The 13,864-nt window shown below is 42.7% G+C and overlaps 1 protein-coding gene across 1 annotated transcript in view; it reads left to right on the forward strand.

Moving 5' to 3' along the window:
• The window catches only part of LOC139657478 (multivesicular body subunit 12B-like), a 29,957-nt gene extending 16,922 nt beyond the window's left edge, over positions 1 to 13,035 (forward strand). The window contains exons 7-9 of the mRNA XM_071535339.1: positions 8,347 to 8,402; positions 8,968 to 9,027; positions 12,994 to 13,035. Coding sequence (XP_071391440.1) covers positions 8,347 to 8,402; positions 8,968 to 9,027; positions 12,994 to 13,035 — 158 coding nt within the window. The remainder of the gene's footprint in view (positions 1 to 8,346; positions 8,403 to 8,967; positions 9,028 to 12,993) is intronic.
• Positions 13,036 to 13,864: the final 829 nt, after the last annotated feature.

Genomic DNA, 13,864 nt, shown 5'->3' on the forward strand with positions numbered 1-13,864 from the left:
GAGTTGGTGTATGAATAAAACATAAAGCCCCGTAATAAGAGACAGAAAAAAAAAACGAGACAGTTGTTGGGGGGCTTTTAAATGCTCGACATAATTTGCATATATTAATCTCCTCTTTTCAGCCTTATCAAGTATTCCACTGTATTTGAAGTTAAAATAGTCGTGACAGGCAGGGGTACGCTTCGTTTTTCCAAGGATTTATTACTTGTATAATTCTGGATCTTTAATAAGCCAATATGACTGATCCTCTGAGTTCTGTGGAATTTGGTTAATTGTTCCAGATGGTGCTCACTGATTATGCAAAATTACTTTCTTTCTCCTCTTTTTCCCCCAACTACACCATTTTTTGATTGACTAACACGGAGAAAAAAGATTATTTTTGGCCCAGCACTTTCATTAAGAGGGTTCTCATCAGGTTTCAAACAAAAGTTCCATCTTATCTCCCTGTGTAGTTCTGGGCGAGGCTGTGCAGAGGGAGGAGATCAGCCGGCTCTTATCTCAAACCATGATGGATCTCAACTGCTTCTGCACCGCTGGGGCTATATTTTAGAATAACACAATTCTTTAGGCTGAGGGATTAAAAAACACGACCTCTGGATAGTGACACAAAAGTTATTATTACTGTATGCCGTTCTCTCTTTCTCTTTTCCCCTCTCTTTCTCTTTCTCTCTCAGGGATTGATGAAATTACTAAGCAGTGGGGTTGGTCCTGCACTTGCAGCTTGGGCTCCATCCACAACTCACTAACATTCTGTTTTGCATCAGCTAAATTGAGCTGAATGAATCATTTATGGAAGTGTTATGGGGGAGGTATGGGCGGATTTACTGCCGAGCTTTTACTTTAGATGGAACGGGATTTCTATGAAACCGTTCTTGATGTCTGAAGTAATGCCAAAGCTTACATTAAGACATGAAGGGAACGCTCTTAAAACCTACATTTCGCTTCTTTATTCCCGTGGTCAGCATAAAGGCAAAAGAGAGAGAGAGAGAAAGAGGTTCAGCACTAGAATATTATTGAACAGTATTTACACACACACACACACACACACTCCTAACAACTCATGTTATCAATGGGTGGTGAATTTCTTATTAATGCGTTGGTGATTTGTAAATTAAACAGTAGTTCATGCTTATTTAAATTTGCCTTAAATCATATTCTTGCATTGGCAATCCTTGCATTTACCATACTGAAATAGCTTATCGTTTCACCTTTCAGAGGACACACTCTGAATCAAACCTTGGGCAGAAAAACACACTGGCATGCTATGGGCATAGTGCTAGATTAAATGCAACTGTATTTTCCCTCATTTCATCAGTGAGATTAAAACAAAAGTTATACATGTACATGAGAAAAGTATGCAGGTATGACAGAGAGTGAGGAGAATTATGGGTTATTATCAAATTGCTAGATTGAAGACTGCTTTGCTGTCTAGTTTGTTGTCAGAATGACTTTAAATGGATGCATTAAAACTAGGAGCAGGTCTCCACTTTATTGTGACCAAAGCCAATCACAACATGCACTTTGGTATAACTCTTAATTGGACGTGACAATTTTCCTTCTCCTGATATTGAGGGGAATTTGTCCCCCTGCTTCCCCCCATATCTACACATATGAGTATATACATGTTTTATAGACTGTATACGTCACCCTAGTCAAAAAGTACTTTTGGAATCCAACAGTAAAATCATATTTTTTGTACAAACCCTGTGGCTGTTTATCCTTCAGATGTGTCAGAAATCTTATTGGATTATCCAGGTTTGGTTCCAAAATATGAAAGATCCCAATGGGATTGTGTCATGTCATATTCGGCGACCAATCCTATATGATTCATAGTGGAATTTTTGACTAAGGCCATGAGGCCCTTAGGCATTTTGGGCCCTTATTACAGTCAAATAAGCGACTTTGAATGGCTTTGCATTTGCAGGCCAGACTGGACTCTGGAGTCTCATCCCTCATTGCTTTCTATCCATCCCTGAGATAGAAGCAGTGCTCCATTAGTTTCAGTGTCCAGACGTGGACAGCCTCAATGGATGGGCCTGTCACGGCTCCCTCATTTGCCCCATGTACAGCAGGGTTTGTTATCACACATCTAATTAGAACTTGATAAAAAATATTTCACAAAAATCCAGTCATTAAATATAGTTTAAGGAGATTTATGGTCAAATATGCCTTAAAGATCTTTTAATGGCTCTGCTGACTTGTTAAGTTTGTAATTAATGATCTTCTAATACATACTGTGGTGTGATTTAGAAAGCACAATGAGATTCTGGGAATGAAGTCGTTTTGGAAAAGGGCATCTGGGGCTCCCAGAAGCTATATTAAATAGTTCTGCTCAGACTGGTTTGCTGAGAGCCATGAAGTCTGCTATGAAAAAGTTCAAACCGATCAGCCTCTTTACATAGACGAGGCCATTTCCGTGTGAGGGAGCGAGGCAAATGGCATGATTAAGAAATTGTTCCTTTGTGATTCGACAAGGGGCAATTAGTCTGTACAGTAAAGTCCTAGGCTTATCTGTAGATGGTGTTTCCATTCTACTGTACATTGTGCAACTGTTTTGTTTATGCAGTGGAAAATATCCCTTTTCAAAGTCTACTAATCCATATGCAACTAATAACTAAATGCATATGTATCAAACTGTAAATGCATTATACTAATAACAGTCGCCTGTTTCATCAGGAGAGTAATGGTGTCCTTATTAGCATAATTAATGACAAATGGCAGAGCGGCATTGGTGGATTGGTTCTGGGGGATGATAAATTGGTGGATGCCCAGGTTAGTGGCTGCCAAGGAGGCCTCTTTGGCTGTCATCCCTCCTGCTTCCGCTCTGGCACAGTTCATTACTCACCGTGTGAGGTGCCACTTTACATTGCCTGGTACTGTGAGCATGGAGAACTTAATAATGCCACCCACAACCACACAGGGCCTGCTGCTTTACCCACAGTCCAGAGGGCAAGTAGCTCAGCGAGGGCTAGGGATTTGGGGGGAGCAGGGCAGCATGGGAATCATCTCCTACAGCTGCACTGATCAAAACAGATCACACGTCAGTCACTACTTCAGGGGAACCAGGGCCATATGACCCAGTCTCCAGTGTTGGTGAGTGTTTCTTGTTAGGATTTCTGGGGCTCGCCACATCCCTCGCATCATTACGGGTTAGTTTGCCCACAGAACCGCTAATTAAGAGGGGATTTGTGTAATTGTGCCTTCTGCTGTGTCCCATCCGGCACATGCAATTTACTGTCAGCACTCTGCCAGCTTTTACACTTGTCCAGAGAGGCGTACCCCATTTATACACACACATTCTGCTGCACATTTACCAGCAGCCACAGCTGGGGATCAATGCCAGTGCCATGGCAATGTCTTAAAAGACACTGTGCGGCTGATTAAAGTCTGATTGTCCATTTAATTTCATGAGGGTTCTTAATAGTTGGCACCATGAAAAGCTCTCCCAGTACTTCTCAAACCCTGACAGCAATATATGTTTTCCTTTTGAACAATTGCTGTGCTGCACAAGGTTGAGGTTTTGTTATTATACCAAATGACCGCAAGCATAAGATATTGGTAATAGTTACAGTATTACCGCAAATACCCTTTCCACATAGCTAACCTATATGCACAATGTCTTTTCTGCCTATATGTGCAGCACAAGTGCCCATATAGGAGAAGCTATCACACATGTACACACCTCCTCAAAGCATTCTGTGTTATGTAGCCGTGTTTGTGGCCAACTCACCATAGGTGCTGCTGGCTCTGCCCACTTTCTGGAAGACTGATGGACCAGCGCCCGACTGGGACTGCCTCCTGGCTCCCTACCCACAACCAGATTTCAAGGACTGCTTGTCACAGATGGAAAAATAAGTGGGTCATTCTGCATAAGCTTGTCATTTTGCATCCCACTGGTAAAAAATAATAGTTAAAAAAAAAGTGAAATTTTAATATTGGTGAATTTGTAATGAACCAATCAGAAGACATGAATGGCATGATTCTGTTCATCGCTTTTTTGAGAACAGTATTTTCTGATGGTTATGATTATAAATGCCTGGATTTGTAATTGCAAAAGTGAAACATTTCATGCTACATAATTGTCAGTTAAACTCAGAGTAAAAAAGTCCATTCTATATAGAGTTATGGTATTTTGCTAGATTTTAGGCTGGTGTAAAGATTGACGATGCATTCAGTACATTTCAGAAATATTGTTTTAAAAAGTAATAGAAGATAGAAGATATCCTGAGTTAGTGCAACACGTTTTTTCCAGCCAAATGGCTAAAAATATTTGGTTTTGAAAGACAGTTTTCAAGGTGGTTGAATGGCAAGCTTATGTAGAATGACCCAACTCCACTCCCTCCTTACTAATCCTCTGCTTTCCCTTCCCAGTACCCCCCCCCCCCCCCCCCCAGCCGAAATAACTACAGACACATTCATCCACTGGATTCCACCCATATATTAAAAAATTCTTAACATTAAAAAACACTTTAATTCTTTTTGGAGTATTTTTATGACCTTTATTCCACACATTTCTGAAGAGAGCCTTGAGATGAATATTTTAGTATGAAGTAACTGCATGTCCTGACTGGCTGTCAGGAGAATTGCAAGAGAAAACCGCCTGCATACACTACAGTGAGACTAGGGAAATAAGCTGTACACAGCAGGCAGAAAGGAAAATAAAAATAGATCATCAGAAATCCTCAACATCATTTCAGTGCACGGTCTATTTTAGTATCGACGTTATACGCTTTTTTTTTTATAATGTTAATTGAATCCCCAGTAAACATTTTAATAATTCAAAAGTTACACTTCCACTTTTCCAAGTGAGATTTTCTGTAAATTGAAGAGTTTTTTCTTTTTTTTTTTTCCTTTTTTTTTTTTTTCACTGTTCTGTCTGGAGGGCTTGAAAAAAGGGGAGAAAGATAAAAGAAAAAGAATGGGTTTCATAGAGCCATAGTCATTAAAAGAATCTGAAAATAGCAACTCGCTATCATCTGTTCTCATAGCACGGGTCAGGAGCTCTGACACCTCCAAAATTCCTCCTGTCAGGGTAGGGGGCCATTTGTATTCTCTCTCATTAGGCAATTTGACTAATGACCTGCCGTGGCTGCAGAGCTACTGAGGGACCCGGAGCCTCGCGCCCTCTCTCTTGCAGCAGCCTGAACACACACCCTCTATTGGAATGGCACAGATGGCATGCCCGGGCGACAAAATAAACTACAATATGTCTCCGAGATGCTGTCAGGGCCGGGCACTATTTCTCATGTCAGAGCGGGGCTAAGGGCTGTGAGTGGGCATAGGGGGTCCTCCTCCAGCTCTCTGTTCGTCTACTCACCATTATCCGCAGAGGTGACAGAGAGAGAGGGGTCTGCAACTAGAATAGCATTTCCATGGTCTGCATAAAGAATCCGCCTCAAATTGAGAGTCACGCCGACAGGAAAGGTATTGCATGTGTGCAATGTCTAGGCTGGCTACACATGGGGGAATGGCAACATCCAATTGTTTGGAATATGAAATATGCTCCAAACTCAATCTCGATCTAACCTCTTTTGCATAGATTACTTAATATTTCTTATTATTTGATGGTATTATACAATAGGAATCAATTGAAATATCTGTTAAAACATATAATAGATACTTTTATTTATATGCACACTTCGCCTACTTGCAGTTATGAGATTTGTCAGAGCTATTACTCTGTGTGTGACTTTCTCACTTGATTCAGGCGCAGAGACAGATTCACCCGAGTAATCATACTAGACAGAGATCAATGCAATTCTGCTGAATTAGTGAAGTGTAAAATAAAAGTTCATCAACATTCCTAAGGTGTTACTCTTGAGTTGTGGTTCAGGTAATATGGGGTATGCTCGATCACCCACGCACATTTTTCCATCAGTCAATGTCTGGGCGCAACTCTGTGTGTGTGTGTGTGTGTGTGTATGTGTGTTTGTGTTAGTGTGTGCGCGGGCATACAAACCTATGCCTGTGTGTGTGTGTGTGTGTGTGTGTGCCCACGTGTGTTAGAGCCCTGCAAATGCGATGTATGGTTGCGAGTGGGGCTGCCGAAGTCCTGGGTGACAGTGCATCCAACAATGGAAGAGTGAGGGATTAGTGCTCAGCCCAGCGTACGAGGGAGCCCTTCCCGCCCTGAAACAGCCATTCATCTGTGCCCAGGGGCTGGAGATGACAATGCAGCCATTGCTCATCGCACCTGACGGAGCCATTAATAAGGCAATGATCCACACGGGGCCCGTGCTGACTCCGTTCTTTACACTACCATCACTCAAGCCACAGGGTCCTCCTTACTTAACGCCACCTCTGAGCTCGCCGCCGCCATCATCATCATCATCACCATCATCATCATCATTATCCTCATCATCGTAGTCATTGTACCAAAATTCCAGCCAGATGTTTCAGTATTGGCTGCGTTCACATACTCCAAATGCCAAATAAGCACTCAGTTCCCCATCCTGCAATACACTCATGAGTTAATGGACTGTAGCCTGGCCGTTTGAGCGGCTGCAACATGCTTCATAGTGGGATTCCCGGTCAGAAAATTGGATTTACATTATTTCTGCCCTTTGCCCCTCCAGATTTTTCCCCTGGTACCGGTATCCATTCCTTACCACCAAGTCATCCTCCGTGCCTCTCCATTTGTCTGGATGCAAGATAGCCTCTCTAGTATAGATGGTGGAGGAATACAAAGTGAGATCTGGTTTTAAATGTAATCCTTGAGCAATAAAGAAACTCTCTGGCCTTCAGCTCTGCGCACTCATCTGTCCGTGCCACACAGATCCATCAGCGGCCACAATCTCTGCTTCCCGTTGCCGGGTATTGATTCAAATGTATTCCCCCCGCCTACCTCTTTGCCTGGTGGTTGGTGCTCCCGGCGACACGGTAGCACATGTTTATTCACTTGTTTTTATGGGCTTAAACAAGCCATCATACCCACCCAATCACACTGGCTTGCTGCTCCGGGCGGCCACGTATCCGAAGCCGCCGCCGCTGCTAAATAGTGCCGGAGGAAGTCGGGTGTCAAGGCCGGGCCGTTGAATGGCCCTTGGGCGAGTGTAAATGGGGCCAGGGGCAAACCTCTCAGTCCTTGCAATTCTCTAAAGCTGCAGATTTACTGTGGGAGACGGTAGTTTGGGGAGCCAAGAAACGGAATAGGTTTTCCTCCGGTGGTGACGGTTGAGGGTCACGCTTTGATTACAAAGATCACATTGTACTACACTCGCGTGGAAAGTGCAGAGCCATGGATCTGTGTAATAGCCTCGAAAGGAAAGCAACTCACATAAGTGTCAGAGTGAGGGATATTTAAAAATTTCATAGTTTTAAATATTGCCGTGAAGAGGAAAGACTAAAAAGAGTGTCAGTTCCAAAACGATGACTCATGAGCGGCTTTGGCTTACATTTATGAGTTCCTTTTCCTGTGCCAGCGGCCTGATGGACTGTGGGTAAAGGAACACCAGTTGGAAGCTCGGCCTCTTGATAGTTGGGGCTCCCGCCGAAGCCAGCGGCAGCAAGTTTTGTGCCTCCAGATTTGGGAGTTTTATAATGAAGCCGAGCAGCTGTAGTTTTCCCTTCAGCCTGGAAACGAGAGGCTTTGTGTCCCCTGTCACCCCGTGTTAATTTGGGCCCTAATGTATTTTATAAACAAAGGGCTGCTCTCTAGCCTGACAGTCGTGACACCTTGATTCCAGTGCAGGATGCATGCAGTACAGGGTTACACCATTAATAATCAACTGGCAGCCATCACACCGTTTTAACCACGATCATTATGATAAAGGGCATACACTTAATTACAGGCCTGCTTAATTATAGCTCTGTTGAAGCTCGTTTGTTTGGTCAAATGCTAATTATACCACCACGCTCTTGGCAAGTCCTCATTTCAATCCACTTTTTGCCGGCTGAACAGTGCGGCTTATTTTCATGCAAATTTGATATCTGGTGAATGTTTTGTCTCCCTTCTTTCCGCTTTTCTGTGCTAGCGCGAGTGTGTCTTTGTTTCGGAGGTGAACATCTCTCAGACAAGACAGAATCAGGAATAATCAAGAGTAATTAAACTGGAAGAGGGGTGGGAAGGGCCGGGTGGGAGAGAGAGAGAGAGAGAGCGGAGGTGCTCAAATACAGCGGAGAATAAAAAAGCCTTTCATCTTCGTTCCATAGAGGGAAGAAGGGGAGGTGTTGGGGCTGCAGGGGATGTTGATAGCTCTGCCGCTTTATAATCCAACGTTTAGTCTTGTTGAGATACTCAGGATCAAAAATAGGGAGTTATGTTTTTTTTTTCGTATAAAAATGTCAAATAGTTTTCCTTTTGTGTGTGTTTCAGCTCAACTTTGTTTCTTTCTTACTTCTTTGCAGCCATGGATGACGTTCCCTTTGTGATCTCTGAGAAATTTCACGGCACCGCCAAAGAGGTAGAGATTGTTGGTTGATGATTCAACTTTTTTTCGTCTTTTTTTTTTAACATTTAATATGATATTGATCATCATATTCACAGTTTCTGATCCTGCATCCTTAAATGGATCATGGGCCACATTATGCTTATGATCTGCACTGTGTTCTCAAGTGATATTTAGTCCTCTCCCTCCTCACAGTACGCAGCCCATATTCCTCTCTCCAGGTCATGAACTACAATCAGTCCTCCTCTCCTCTCCTCTCCTTTCCTCTCCTCTCCTCTCCCCTCTCCTTTTCTCTCCTCTTCCCTCTCCCCTCCTCTCCTCGCCTCCTTTCCTCTCCTCTTTCCTCTGCATTCCTCTCCTCCAGTGCAGACTGAGTGATGAATGCGTGCAGTCAGGCAGAGCTGGCTCAATGCAGTCCATTTGGCTGGCTGGCGGCGGTTGTCACTATAGCCCCGTTTGTATTGACACAGAGAGGGAGAGGATTAAAGATTTTAAGCATGCTTACTTAGCCATGAGCCTAACCGCCATGTTTCTTGTTTTTTTTTTTTTTTTCTTCTCCTCTCCCTGCTTTTGATTTCAGATGCAGCAAGTCAATTTAATGGGCATTACGATCAAATCCCTGGCAGAGATCGAGGAGGAAGTGAGTAGGGGCTGCAACGCTCGGCTGCCACTGACGCCGCTGGCCCAGAATGCAAAGCAAACGGTCTTGGGGTTGTAATTAAGTGTCTGAGACAGCAAGGCCCTGTTGGCTCCACTAAGCCCCAATTGAATAAAAGCATGGCCAGCCTAGGCAGCCATTCTCTCTTAAAAGCTTCGTCTCCTGTTCCAAAACACTTGACTTTTATTCCCCAATTGTTCTCTCACACAGCTCAATCTAGCACATCTCGGAGTGCTTTGGATTTTCAGGAGCTTTACGGTGCAAAATGACGACCAGGACCGGATCCCGCGTGTTTGTAACTTTTAGTTCTCCGATCAGCTTGATCATTCCTTAACTCCACTGCAACACTGAAAAAGCGGAGAACGCGCACAAGTTATGCAGAGCAAATAAAAGCAGTACAAACACTTCCCCTTTTCTGATGAAACACTGTAGCCTGCAGGCATTCGGAGGAAGAAAATCATCTGTGTGTACAGTTGCTTCTTTATAGAGACGGGCCCATGTGTTTGTGAAAGCAAGTGAAAGAAAGCGAGAGCGAGTGAGTGTGCGAGTGTCACATGTGTGTGTCTGTGTGCACGCGTGCGTCGTATTTGTGTGTGTGTGTGTGTGCATTAAAGAGAGTGACACCCCCCCTCTCTCATTAGCACGGTATCTTGGTATCAGAACTGCCAGGAAGTGACAGACCACTGTAAAAGAACAGGTGCTGTTGGGTTTGAGATGTGTTACAGAGCAAACACTCCCTCATCAAACTGGGTGTCTGTTCTGCACTCTGCCTCTGTCTTCTGTCACATACTATCCAAATCACACAGAGTCGCCATCTTGTCATATGGTCATCTGAATGAAGCTCATTGTCAGCTCAGGTATTAATGGCGTATACACATGTATGTATGTGTGTGTGTGTGTGTGTCCAGTGTGGAGACAGCCTGGCAGCTCGTCCCATACGCTCTCCTCTCCTTTCCCCCTCTACCAGCTCCTCTCCTCTCTTCTCCTCTCATTTCCTCTCCTCTCCTCTCCTCTCCTCTCCTTCTCCTTCTCCTTCTCCTTCTCCTTCCTCTTCTCCTCCTCTCAGAGAGTGTGATTAGCAGGAGGACACATGGTGAGCTGAGCTGGGGAAGGGAAGGGAAGGGCGCGAGAAATCATTAATTACCGCCGCGCTGGAGCTGATGAAGTAAATGTGAGATAGTGTAACACACAGGATTTAGTGAAGTGGACGACAGCACAAGATTAATGGCGGGGCCAGGCTGATGAGGATGAAGTCACAGCTTAGCTTGATAATTAGTTTCCAAGTGGAAACATCCCTCACCATTGTGTTATTTTTACTTCTCTGCTCTTATTATTATCCCATGATGATATCTCCGGTGCAAGGGGGAAATATAGTGGTAGTGATATTCCCACTAACATGCAGAACATCAGTATTGCATGTTAGTGTATTGCTTATAGGAAATGATGAGTGTTTGTAGTACTGTTGTTACTTTAATGTTGTGACTTTTGTTCGTCTATCAACATTACAATATAAATATAAAGTCCACTGTGTTTACTGTAGGCTTCTATGGAAGTTTTTGCTCATTTTCTCTTTGATAAATGTATTATTACGAGATTGAAGTCCAGAAAGTAAAGCATAGTTAAGCACAGTTTTTTATATGAAACTGCACCCTAGGTTTCTAAGTATTGCACAGCTATTCTTTGCTGTTGTCCAGAAGAGGTCACTGTCAATGCTCTGCTGTACGTGAGGCTTTTTTTCCTCCTCAAGAAGTAAGAGGCACTTTCTGCACAGGATCTAATTGCCTAGTTTCTAAATCCATTAAAAAATATATATTCATGAAAGAGATGTACTTTCTAGTATTATACATATGCACATGTAATTGAGGAAAACTGTTGTAATCACAGACATAGTTGTAGATAAGACCATTTCCTAACAGGCATCACTTAAGCCATGTCTCAGATGATGTTGGTTCCAGCAATTAGGCATTCTTTTCATTTCCCAAATGACTCGCAAAACTTGCGGATATTATAATTGCTTTTAGCCACGCATATCTAATTTGTGTCTTTTTAAGTGTTAATTAGTAAGCGATTTAAAGTGACATCTTTATGTAGTTTGCTCTGCTGAAAAATGTTGTTGGCGGCTGGCTAATGATTTTCAGAGGGAGTGCGTGAGGGAGTGGATGGAACTGCGTATGCACACATGACAAGATTTTCATTAGCACCTATGTATGATGGGTTCTCAGCATTTGGGGGGAGTTATCCGTGTGTGTGTGTGTGTGTGTGCATCTGGTGTCTTTGTGTGCCTGTGTATGCTTGTGTGTGTGTGTGTGTGTGTGCGTGTTCCTATTTGAATGTATGGAAGGACAGTAGTGTACGGGGCTATGTGAGAGGTGTTAGAGGGAGAGCTCCAAATAGAGGTGGAATTAATGAAGACAACATGTCACATATTTTTGGCAGTGGAGCAGGGACAGGAAATGAAGCTCGGCTCGTCTGGGTGACTGCCGCCCATGTTCTAGTGTGTCACTGTCCTGTCAGCCTGTGTGTAAAAGTGGCAGACATTGATACATGCTCTCCCTGATAACACCCCATTCCCCCATCCATCATCTGCACACACGCACGCACACACATACACATACACACACGCACTGGATTATTTATTTACAGTGCCAGATGTTGAGACTGAATTTTTTTGTGCAGTGGGGTGGGGTGGGGTGGGGGACGGGGGGGGTGCTGGATTTCTTCGCAACTAACTGGCTTGTGATATGTGACAGGTTTTGGGTAACTTGCAGCTCCCTTCAAGTAGATGAAAATCGGGGTAGGAGGTATTTTGATCGAGAGAACCCTATTTCAGCCATTGTGGTTCAGTGGCTTCTCTTGGAGTTGGAAACTTATTTCAGTGATCATGCAGCATCACCTAGTGCTGTGTTGCAGTAATACAGCTCTCTAACTTGTTGAAACGATCACTGCTTCATATAATGGGACTTTACTGTTCAGTTCATGCAACTATCCAGAAAGAAAATGCTTATTATTTTTGTTTTCTGCTCTATTTTATGCTTGTCTAACACCCTCAGTCTAACAAATTATACTGTTTACATCATAGTTTTCATTGGTTCTTTAACCATGATGACGTAGAATTGTGTCTTTTTCACATTCATTTCTTCATAATTTTGATCTACTGAATAAATGTAATGTAAAATGTATTGATTGATTTAAGTTACATAGCTTGGATATGACTCAGTTACCATAAGATAAGATTCAGGGGGGAAAAAATCACATAAATGCAAAAAAAATTCTAGGGTCACTTCTATAGAATCCTGGAATAATTTATTTCACTTCGTCCTTCAAGTGCCATAATGCCAGAGCTATAACCACTGTTACCTTTGACCTTCATATTAGAGTTAGTGGTAAAATGGGATAAAATAGACAAAACAGACTGTCAATAGGCACCGGAATTAATATCTATAGTCAGAAGGCTACCATGAGTTGTTTGTCAGAAAATTGAGAAACAGAAAAAAAAAATCACTCAAATTTTGCTTTCTCCCACCTTTTAACTGCCAGGTTAAAAGGTTTGTTTGTTGTTGTGTCCTTGGTACTTTTTGTTTTATTGTTCGAGACCCATGCTGATGCCATTCCATGCCATAAGGGGGCAGTGTTTGTTCATATTTCTTTGTCCCTCTTTCCTGATACTGCCATCTAACCACTCTGCTGTAGGGAAAGTTGTAGGCCTGTAGTTTCCAAGAGGCTGAATAACATTTTCACCATCATTTCGTTTCTACCCTGTAGGTCAACTAAATGCTAGTCTCCTACATTCAACAAGTAGTATATCCTTGTATTATCCTGTGTATGAGGCTGTATAGTTTGTTATAAATGTATATTTTTGGTTGCCTGTAGGGATTTTTGTGTCTTGTTTTACTTTTGAGAATATAGTTTTATTAATCTTTGTTTGTGTGTGCTTCTCTTCCCATGCAGTTTGACTACAACTTCAGCACAGAGCGAAGCATTGCCCTGTGACTTCCACCCAGCTCTCAGAAAGCCTGCACTGACAGAGCCACAGAAACGCTATCAATGCGCAACAGGAATAGTTTGTAAAAATATTAAATAATGTAAAACTCTTAAATAAATAAGTAAATTATATGGAATTATACTAATTCATGAATGAAAACGTCTCAACTATTGTATCTTTTTTACCTTCATGAATTCAACTTGAATGATTCAGTTGCTGTATTATGTATGTTAAAGAAACAATTTTTACATAGACTTTGCACATTCAGTTTCAAGATGTTAACTTGTAATTTATCCTGAAAATTAATGTTTTTTGTGTGCGAGATAAGAGAGAAATAGTGAGAAATAGTTTTACATTAATGCCTTGCTTGAAATAAATCTGAAATGACTCACGTCCGGAAGAGATGAATTCCTAAAAGTATGTTAACTCTGACTCACACTTGATTCCGTGTTGCTCATCAGAAGAAGAGAAGAAGAGGGGGCACGCTGACAGTGAGTAGCAGTCAGTGGGACAACGGGGGAATAGAGAGCAGCCTCATCGCGCACAGACAGGCCCCTCTGATGTTCATCTTCCAGCAACAGCATCTTTCCATCACAAAGTTCATCATGAGCAGCGTGCAGCAAGAACGAGCAGAGTGTTGAGATATGGACGCCTTTACCCCAGACGCCCACCCACTCCAGCACAATGCCTCAGCACTGACTCCCGCACTGAGTCAAGTCTTAAAGAATAGAATACCATTACATCTCGGCTTTGAAATATGCTCTTCCTATATACAGCTCTATGCAGAATGAATTTGAAAAGATGGAAAAGGTGACTGTGACAATATCCTGCAGGAGT

Source organism: Centroberyx affinis, unplaced genomic scaffold (assembly GCF_046629955.1).
Source record: "Centroberyx affinis isolate AG114_WGS23_722 - 3 ecotype Tasmania unplaced genomic scaffold, CSIRO-AGI_Caff_v1 ptg002689l_1, whole genome shotgun sequence".
In the NCBI taxonomy this organism is placed as follows: Eukaryota; Metazoa; Chordata; class Actinopteri; order Beryciformes; family Berycidae; genus Centroberyx; species Centroberyx affinis.